The sequence below is a fragment of the Colossoma macropomum genome, unplaced genomic scaffold, assembly GCF_904425465.1.
Source record: "Colossoma macropomum unplaced genomic scaffold, Colossoma_macropomum, whole genome shotgun sequence".
In the NCBI taxonomy this organism is placed as follows: domain Eukaryota; kingdom Metazoa; phylum Chordata; class Actinopteri; order Characiformes; family Serrasalmidae; genus Colossoma; species Colossoma macropomum.
Window position 1 is genome coordinate 17,895,732 of NW_023494791.1, and position 10,771 is coordinate 17,906,502.

The following is a 10,771-nucleotide window of genomic DNA, read 5'->3' on the forward strand; positions in this document are numbered from 1 at the left end:
TAACTTAACTATTAGCTTCTCTAGGCCATATGTGTAATGTTTCAAAGGGATTCCCTAACCTGTTTGATCATTAAGCACAATTTCATTGCAAAGTGAAATAGCTCCACCTTGTCCTTGCAGTAGATCAGTGTATTATTAGCACTTAAATACTATTCAGATGACATCTCAGTTGTGAGGAGATGCTGTACTTGATTGTACTACTGTTTGTGAAGGACAAGTGACCAATGAACAGCCAGTTTCACACAGATAAAGAGAATAAAGGTATTAGTGGATAGAGGGGGCGATACAGATCTTGATAAGGCCTGTGTTGGTGTGGCATGGAAAAAAAAACACTTGTGGGAAGAAACCTGACACTAAAACTGAATTTAAAGAATGTTGTAAATTTATTTCAGTTTGAGGGGTTCAGAAAATAGAATTGTGAATAACACAAATTGATGTCATATATAGTCAATTAGCCCAGTTCTCTGTTATCTGTCAAAAACTAGTGTTCCTTTAAATGAAGTCTCCACGGATAGGCAGTGAATGAGCGCTCCGTTGTTGCCAGCGGTAACGTAGACTGGCCAGTGGAGAGTGCTTCTGAGCTTCAAACTCAGGGAAACCCAGCTGGTTGAGGGTGGCGTAGATACCAGCTCTGGCTGCCACCTGCCAAAAAGAGCAAAAATGGAAAATTTTGTCAGAAATTCTGCAGCTAAAGCTGTAAGGATGCTTAGTTTTCTAATAATAGTATCTTCTATTTTTTTCATTAAAATGTTGTATTTACTTGCAATCCTCTTAAAACATCTACAGAAGCTAGTAATGCAAGATAAAGCAAAATCAGCAGCTTCGAATGAACCTGTGCTAGATGGAGAAAGGAAGAAAAACTTCTCTTCCATGTTAAGCCTATAAGAGTGCTCAAACAATTATGACTTAAGACATCTAAAATACCAAAGACTCTTGAAAGAGCTGTCAACCCTTTTTTTTCTACACTGATCATTGCACCTGGTGCATCCACAGGCTGAAGGGCCTTCTCCAGGAGTCTTTCTTTTCCAGGTGGAGGTAGCTGTTGAACAGGATGAGGTAAATGTAGCGCTCCAGGTACTGTAGACTCCTCAGTCGTAACTGCTGAGATTCAGCCTCTGACTTAGCTGTTTTGATCTAAGAAGGAAGGAAGAAGAAAGTATTGAAATTGTTGATACTTCCTTCTTTTTGAGGGCTAATATGATGGCAAGGTCTACCATGGCTTCTGAATTGTTATTTTTCGCATTGACCATGTACCTGCATATTTGTACTCTCACATAATGATCAGACTGGAAGCTCTGCACATGAGAATGATCAGCATAAACAAAAGTTTATGTCCTATTTTGTTAGAGAGCGAGCTTTGATTAATTTATAAGCAAGATTGCATATGGACATTCTTGTACTTGATCATATTTTCAAAAGCACCTGAAACACAGAAAAAAGAGAGGTGACTAAACTATATCTAAGAAGAAATGTCTTACTTCAGAAAGTTTAACCTGGAGGTTATTAAAGTTCATCCATATTCAATCCTGAAATTCACACACAAACTTACCTGTTTATATGAGCATATAATGATCTCCCGCAGGTGGTAATGCATGGGAGTCATTGTCTCACTGACAATGTCTAGAGCCACATCCACTTCTCGCTTTATACGGTAGCCATTAGGTAGCACCCTGACCACCTGCATCACCACCTGAAAATGCAAACAAATACAGTGCTTTGTATATCTTCAAACTCTAGCACCAACACAAAATTGCCCTTTTCCCCCCAACACTAATGTAACTACCCTTCAAATTTTGCATGAACCAACTATATGGAACATGTTTGAAAGTAGCTATAAAATAATAATTTAATACCACAACATACCTCAAATTCACCCTTGGTGTACTTTGCATCTGGGACACTTACAATTTCCTCATCTCCACACTCAGGAAAGCCCTGCAGAAATCAGTGTTAAGTCATTATGGTTTATATGCTCCATCTTTGGCCAATTTGATACTGTTCTTAATTACACAGTGTATTTTACTCAGTTTTGATTCAGTTTGTGAATGACAATCCACTATGTAAGGACATAATTCAACAAATATTTCACTGTAGACAGAATGACCTACATTGAAGTGCCACAGAGTAAGAGTGGCAATGACCATTGCAGTTGTGGTTCGGTCTTTCCCATCACTGCAGTTGAAGATGAACGCAGAGCCAGGGTCCTCAGCAAGAGTAGACTTCATAGCTTCCAAAAGCTGATCAAATACCTAAAAGGGGCAGCAGCAACACAGAACTTCATCTACATTACATTATTGTTACCAGACTCTTGGGATAGCATGAAAATACCCCATCTTAACAAAATGACATTTCGGTACTAAGACATTTTCTGCACAAATTAGCATTGTGTTGATTTACCTCTTCCTTTGGAGCACAGCAGTCAGATAATGGAATGCGATGGTAAGTGAGACCAGGATGGAGGTTCTTCTGCTGGGCAAAAAGCTCCTGAAGAGTGCGGCAGCTTTTCAGCATCCTCATCTGCTTCTCCTGCTCTGTAGTAACCTCAAGCCACTTCTCACACCTCAGAATCTCCTCCTTTAATGCCAGCTCCAGCACCTGTGTCACAGTTATTTCTGCTGAAGTTAGTTCAGTTTCTGCTTGGTGCATTGTTGACATTTTAGTCTTGATTGAAATTATAAACTCATGAGAGACCTTAGCACTGTGCCAAGCACTCACTGTAGAGCTTATTACATTGTGATGGGCCAAGGGTCAAAAGCTTCCAGTTAGACTGTTAGTCTTACATTTTTGCCTGTTGCAAGTATATGTGGTGCATGTGTGCTTAATTTTCTATGTATTCGTTGACAAATGTTTACAAAAATATTCATTAAATACTTTAAATGACACAGTTTCCCTACATACAAAGCAGATTTTTGAGTTTAAACTCCCAAAAAATACATTCTTCACTTCAGTGGTCCCTAAATCTCTTCTTGTCTGTGTGCCTTCTGGTGGTACAAATCAAATGTCCTTGAGGTCCAACTTTGGCTGGTGGATCTCCCCTTGAGCAGCCCTGTACTAAGGCCTGTCCCAGATAAGTTCTGATATTTGAACCCATAAGAGTTCAGAGACTGACATAGCTGACATAATAAGTTGACTGTAACAAACAAATGAACTGGAAGTACCTCAAGTTGTTGCATGTTCTGCACACACACTGGGATTTGCTGCTCCACACAGATTGGCTCTCGAGGAGTGAACATCAGTCCATTTCCTTCCAAGACCAGCTCCTCCTGCAGATTGACCCACAGCATGCTCGAGTGCTTCCGTCTCTCATCCATTAGGTAAGATAACACCACAGACACAGCCTGAAACAGAAACAGCATGTTTTTGGCTCCTCACTTAACAGAATGTCAGGAGAAGATCTCAGAGTATAGCAAAACATGTCCTACCTCAGAGCTTGGCTGTGCCATGCCGTACACAGCCATCTTGAGAACTCGTCTAAAGTTGGACACTCTCATTTCCTTGGCTGTACCAAGCAGGTCTGGGGCCAAATACTCACTAGAAACCTTTTAAAAAAAAATCAGTGATGCTGAAATATGTAAGCACAGTGTATTTCTGTTGTGAGTGTAGAGTGCTCTGTATCAGCTGAACAGCTTTAACCCTTAAGTATGGTCCTCACCAGTATCCTGGATCCATCAGTCACGAGGCTGGCAGGAGTTGAGAGCTCAGAACGGTCCATACTGCCCAGCAGCCTGTAGATCCATGCATTCATGCACATCCACTGACTGAAACTCTGGGCAAACAGCTGCGGATACTACAGAGCAAAGACAGGAAAGGGCTGATTAGATACACCAAAAGAGGAGTGAGCAGTTTCTCATTCCCAAATGATGATATACATGCATTACAATATAGTACCTGATCATGAAGGTAAGCATTAAACACTATCAAGTAGAAATAACGCTCAAGGCTCTGTAGTGTTCTTTGCAGGAAATAACCCTTTGTGCTGCTTCCCTGTATAGAAGAAATGAACAGAAATACACTTCATAGATCAAACACATAGAGGAAAATACATCTGTATCTGCCTATTTCCTAATGCTTGCTCAAATCTATTTCTGTTAATAATATTGGACATCATAAGTTACACTCACTTGTATCTGATAATCCTCAGCAATACCGTCCAGTTTTCTCTTATTTTCATATATTGCATCTTTGATGTTGTGCATTTCTGAACATATTTCGATAGCTCTATCAACCTGAAACATAAAACAGAGTTACAGAATGCATGTGTGGCCTTGAAATTAGCATTGTTCTACATACACCATACTGAGAAGTACTGATGCTTCATAACTGAGTTCCAGTGCTGATAAAATTGCTAGTCTCGTCATACCTCGTCAAGCACTTGTTGACCTTTGGGAAGGCGACTGATCAGGTTCTGAATTACTTGGAACTCTGGCTGGTGATTGACCTGTGTGTCTTCTTCCCTGAGAATGAGAGACTATTTAATTCACTATTTGCAAGTCATTCTTTTGACATTCTGAATGACAAAATGTGCAGAACAGATGTAAATGATGCATAAAAAAATAATCTTTATTATATGATTACATATCTATATTTCATCCAGAGAAAGATCCTTAACGCCAACCTGTTAACATTCAAGCATCTTTTGGCAGCTCCACATTTTCATTCTTCACTTTTCTAACAGTAATATCTCAATAAGTCATTTGCACTTTTTCCCATGTAGTTACTGAATAATAACCCTTAGAATGTGGACATACAAAAGAACTTACGGGGTTCACGCTGGGCTGGTTTCCTAGACAAGAAATAAGTCTAGTCTTAACCTAGGACTAAACTGCAGTGTCAGTGGTGAAACACTGAAAACCATTGGAAATTCTTTTTAGTCTAGGATTAGGTTTAATGTTGGTTTGGGAAACTGGCTCACACTGCTGAAAAATCCCTGACCTGGAGGTACATGCTGCCCCCTGCAGGTGGTATAAGACCAATGCACCCAGAATCAGGCCGAGGTTGGTTCTTCCCACCCCCTCCTGGCAGCTGAAGAGCAGTGCAGGCAAAGGCCTTGAGCCATCTCTCAACACAGACAGACCAGGGCTTTCCTACAAAGAGCACAAGATGGGACTGTAAGTTTTTATTTGCTTATGTGAGCATCATTGAAAACACTGTTTGACAGTAGCAAAACAACTTCTGAAGGACACACTGCACCGGTGGCTTTAATTCGAAGTGTGGTTATAAGGCTTCTTTTTAATAGCATGAACAAGGCAGGAAAAACATTGGTTTTCTTATTGGTGCATGGGCAAAGGCCCAATGAATGAATGATAAATTAACAAATGCATCATATTCAAATCGAATCAGCCTAAAAGAAGCCAGGCAACACACACATCTTCCACTTCCACCGAAAGAAAACCTTATTCTGTTTGTCTTTATTGCCTCATTTCTGAAAACCAGCACACAGACTTCTTGCAAAGCATTATCTCTACCATTTCTCATGTAGTCTTGACTTAATGTTTAGCACCCATGTTAATATTATTATTGTTTCCAAAGACTGATACAACACAGCATGATGTAACATGACTTATCAGATTAGCTGACAACCATTCAGGCTAATGTTGTGGAAAAGCCTGAAATTGACAATTACATCAATGGAAAAGAACATTACACCTATGAGAGTCATAACACACTCTTAATATAACTTTGTAATGCGTACTTGAAGGAGTTACTTGATGTAAGTATTTGACTTAACCACAGTGTAACAACCCCGTCTTTGCTTCCTGTACTTTTAAACCTCTGCAGTCTATCTGATCATGCTAAGGTGAGACACCAAAGCATTAAGAAAAATCAAGATCAAAAGTCAGCAGCACAGCGGTTAACTACCTTCTGCCTAGGCTATATAGCATTATTGGTATACTGAGAGGGCAATTTGCTGATTGAAGACAACATGGTTGTGTTACATCAAACTGTACATCAGAGTTCCAAATACCCTTATCCTTTGTGCAAAGCATTCACTTTGTATTTTTTAAGATAATATTAATGAGAATATCATATAAATTATTATGATACAGTGTCAAAGTCTTACCCTGAGCACATTTATAAAGGCAACAAAATCTTCTTCCATTGGTGCCCCCTCTACAGGAAGTGGCAGTCTGTAATATCTTTAACAAAAAGATATTATTGCTGAGATGTGCAGATGAAAGAGTTGTATTGTGGTCTGGCCAGAAAAATAGTAACAGAATGTTTATTTATTAAAGGAATGAAAATTTATTAAAGGAATTCTTCTGCTTTTTTCAGCTCTATACATTTGTAATGTATGGTAAATTACCACAGACAATAATGTCCACACGTTTCCTTGTACTTAGTTACAGAACAGAAAACACACTTATAATAGAGGCCAAAGGACAGCTGTTTCAGCTACAGATGAGATTATGATGAAAAATACTGAAAAAGTGTTTTAATATCCTCATTTTATTACTATTTTAATTATTAAGTTACCTGTGAGAAGGCAAACTGAAGAGTGGTCTTTTGTAGACCTCCTCAGTCACATGTATGTCCTCCTCAGACCTGATCCTGACATGTTGTGGCTCATCTTTAAAGTGCTCAATGTTATTATAAACGTAGAAGCTGTTTTCACTGAGCTTAGCAAAGTCACACAACTGAAGAAAAGAGTGGAAAACAAGCATATATGCAGTCAAAACATTTAACAAAAGCAATTACTCATCAATGATGTCTCTGATAGAGTTCAGTATGGCAGCTATATCTCATACATCATGAAGGCAACTCTATGACATGCCTCTTTCCTGATGGAAAGCTCCAGCTGCTCTGCTCTGAGCCCTCCTTTCAGGTGGTGTAAGTTCTCATGGAGGTTCTCTTTCCTCCTGGGAGTGTATGAAACAAAGTCTTTATCCAGACGGAGGAAGACAATCGGCTCTTCCCGCACACAGAAGAATATTACCTCCTGTACACGTAGGACATTCCGTTTAGGTGAGTAAAATCTTGGCAATGCATATACAGTCATAGTGATATTGTGTCATATTTTCAATACCAGCTTTGTCTAATCCCTAGACACTGACCTCATAAGCCTCACTCTCCAGCTTCTGGAGGACTTGTTTAAAGCCATTTAGGCTGGGCTGGCCCATACCATAAAGAGGGTAGCTTTCCCTTGGCCTTGCGGAAGTTAGGGGCCCCGTAGCTTCCTGTAGTGTTTAAGACATCTGCTCTACTGCTCACATCCTGAACCATGAAAAACTCCCCCTGGGCAATAAAAGACATATAAAAATTGTGAGCGTAATAGGTCAAGCTTTAAGCAAAACAGTATCTTTCAGTACTGTAAAACAGGGGTGTCAAACTCAACCACCTTTAACTGCCTATTTGCTTGAACTAGACACCTTCTTTTTCCAGGCATCTTCTGTTTCTTTTGGCCCATAGATTGTTGTTGGGGGAATAGGGTCAGAACGCACACTATGTTGCAGTGCATGCTGGGGACTGTAGTGCATCTCAGAGTGAAACAGGCTAATAAGAATAGAAAATTCAAATAATTTCGCTGGTCGCATAGGACTGTGTCATGGGCCTGACTTGACCCACGGGCCTTGTGTTTGATACATGGGCCGTAAAAGCTGAGTGCAACTATAAATTAAAATTTCACATTCTATCATGCAGCAAAGAAATAAGACTAAATGTTAGAGACCTACAAGGTCAAGACTAAGTCTCCATATAAGGTACTTGGAAACTAGTCTTTTTTTTTCTATCACTATTCAACATCTACAATATCTTCAAACAGACTAAAACAGACCTTTCTCTACATGTTTGTTTGAAATATATATAATATGATACTAGTTATTAGTATATCATGTATAATAAACAGTAATGAATTTCATTTTTTTTTATTCTGAAAAAATCTTAGTCTTGTCTTATCTGAACCTATTTTGAGGTGTGGTTTAGAAAACCTTTCTGTGGCAAGTGATTATTTACAGAACTTCTGTGTAAGGCTTCTTCTTAACAGTGTAGGCTTCCCTTACAGATACAACCTGAAGAGATACAAAACAGCTGATTTTTTTTTTTTACATGCAAAGCACCTCATGGACTTGATTTCCCGCTCACTCACTCACTCACAGCAGGCTGAAGGGGGTGCTATTATTACCTGTGCTTCATAAGAGCTCTTTCTTTTTAAAGAGCATTTGATAAACTAGCTTCATAAAGACATGCTTACCAGCACTAGATAATGCTCCGGCATTGTATCAGATATTTTTCCCACTGTATAGTTGGCTGACAAGACACTGTCATGAATCTGAAACTCCTCCCTACAGTTATACCTGCCAAAAAGTTAAACAAGTTTGTTAAACAAGTTTCAGCTCAAGCAAAGCCAGAGTTTCTAATGTTTTTACATGAATTATGCTGCGACAGTGTGCTGGTCCCAAGGTAGACTGAGAAGAATTCAGATTGAACACAGATTGAATAAACAGCTCAGCTACTCTGGCTGTACATGATGATTCAGTAAAAGTGTAGAATGTGAGAGTGACATTCTAGTGAAGATATGAGCAGAAGTACAGAATTAAGGCATTGTACTGGGCAGTAATTTTGAGACTAATACTTACGTGATGACCACAGGGGCCACCTTGTTGGTGATGATGGACTTGGCCTTGCTGTTAGGAATGTTCAGCGCCCTGCAGGGAGCCGCTGCTCAGCGAGCTCCTGTCTTCAGCCATGCTGTTACCCTGGTGACCGGTTTGGTGCGTAGGTGCCACCAACGCAGGCTGGGACCCTGCACTGGCAGTAGTACCCATAATCCAAGCAGAACTGCAACGAGACCACACACTGAAGGATTTTCACTGGAGAGAACATTAACATACACATGCAGTCTCTGGGCCGCATTAAGCATTTTTAAAAGATGCTTTTATTTACCATAAAACTCAATAACCTCACACATAAAAACACACATGACAATGAACAAACTCAGTTTCAATCTTCCAAAAAGAGAAATTGTTTCCTAGAGTGTCTCTTTTCTGCCATGAAACCACAATAAAGACACAGAAGAACTTTTACATGTAAAAACTACATTTTCTCAGTGTAAATCCACCTATTGTTTGATTTTAAAAGAAATGTCTCACGGTCTGACAGCTGTGCTGCTTGTGCTCATATCCTTTGCTCTTTGCTTCTTTGCTTCAGACATCTTCGAGTTTTTGTGAAAGCTTGGATTTGATCCAGTCAGAACAAACTTCTCAGAGTTCTTTTTCTGTTGCTAGAAGTTTCCTCTAAACATGTTAAACCTTATTTTCCGAACAGTAAAAGACAAAAGGCCACACGTTTTTGTCGTCTGGCTTTCTTCTTCGTTTCTCACAGTGGCAGAGTTGAAATAGCAGCTCTTGAGGGGGGCAAGGGAGAAATACTGTACATCTGGCAGCCAGACGGCTGGGTGGGCGGCTCCAGACATTCACAGGACAGCCTCTCTCATGGAGCAGAATCAGAACGCAAACTCTCACACACCATCACTCAAACATCACCGAGTGCCAAAAACAAGCAGGACAACACAGGAACAAAGTGAAATTTGTGACATAACTATTCATGGCTTCGCCCAGCCTTGAAGCGCTTGTATATCATCTGAGATCCACTGGGATCTTGCAAAGAAATTTTTCCACATAGGTTATAATTATAAGGCTAAGGCTAATGAATAGATATGAAAAATACATGTGTATCCCAGTGTATATTTCCATGCCATTTTTGTACATTTGTTCAGCACACTGGTCTATTCAAGGTCTGGAGACTGTATCCTTGGCATCAAGTGCAATGCTGCCCTTTTCAGGGGGCTTGATCTAAATTCCAGTTGTGTCACAGTGAAGTGAAAAAATAGCAAAGAAGAAAAATCTCTAAATATGGCCAGGAAAAGCCCCAGGATGCTTTTGTTCGATGTCACGCAGATAGGAGGAAGGATATGAGCAGCAAAGAGCCTTGGGGGTCGGGGAGGGGGCGGTACTGATTGACATATCCTTATTCAAACAAGGGTATGGAGTATTTAAGAATTATTTACTGTCCTGGTTTTCATTGAAAACCACTCAAATACTCTTCTAATTCCCGAAAGTATGGAGGGCAAACTGTCAAATAATTTCATCATCATAACCTTATAACTCCTTTTTTAACATGATTTGAAATCAGCATTTTTTTTTAAAAAAAAAAAGCCTTTTATATTGTGTACCAAAATTCTCTTAAATTACTTAAAATAAAAATCTTTTTACATTAATGTATATTACAAGCTAAAGGGAAATTCCACCATTTTTTTTTTACAAAATCCCTGTGTAATTAAGTCATTAAGATCAAGCAAAGTTGTTCAGAATGTTTTGAAATGAAATGCAATGTTCTAGAGAAACTTACTCTCAAATTTGTTCACAGTGGTGGTGATAGGAACCAGACATCTGAAGAGTTTAAGGCCTCTAAAAGCTTCCGTACAGAAAGTTATTATGTAAAACGTTCACAGATACATTGCCTCAGACATTGTTTTACGATAGTTTTGAGACAGGGTTTTTGGCTTAAAGTTAATATTTTTAATATTTTCATGGCAGAGCAGTACATGCATGGTGTTGTAGGTAAAAATAGTACCCAAAGAAAACTTACTTTTGCAGATTTACCACTATTTTATCATTATCAATATTACTTATAAAAACACAGGAGACATGTAGATGCTTTGGTTGTTTTGGATAGTAAAAAAATGGCTAAATTTGTGTGATGGACATTACGACCTCTAGTTCCTATCACCACTTCCGTAAAGAAAATCAGAGTTGTTCAGTTTCTCTACAGTGAA

At 39.2% G+C, this 10,771-nt stretch overlaps 1 protein-coding gene across 1 annotated transcript; it reads right to left on the bottom strand.

The window, feature by feature from the left end:
- Positions 1-364: 364 nt before the first annotated feature.
- On the bottom strand, positions 365-9,486 carry pald1b (phosphatase domain containing paladin 1b). Its single transcript, XM_036574198.1, is given in 22 exon segments — positions 365-642; positions 979-1,134; positions 1,550-1,690; positions 1,864-1,935; positions 2,109-2,249; positions 2,398-2,595; positions 3,159-3,338; positions 3,423-3,539; positions 3,653-3,787; positions 3,889-3,984; positions 4,122-4,226; positions 4,361-4,454; positions 4,933-5,084; positions 6,062-6,137; positions 6,475-6,635; positions 6,773-6,937; positions 7,053-7,136; positions 7,138-7,233; positions 8,189-8,291; positions 8,574-8,638; positions 8,640-8,775; positions 9,087-9,486. Coding segments are annotated over 22 exon segments (2,685 nt in total). The 5' UTR covers positions 9,149-9,486; the 3' UTR covers positions 365-492.
- Positions 9,487-10,771: the final 1,285 nt, after the last annotated feature.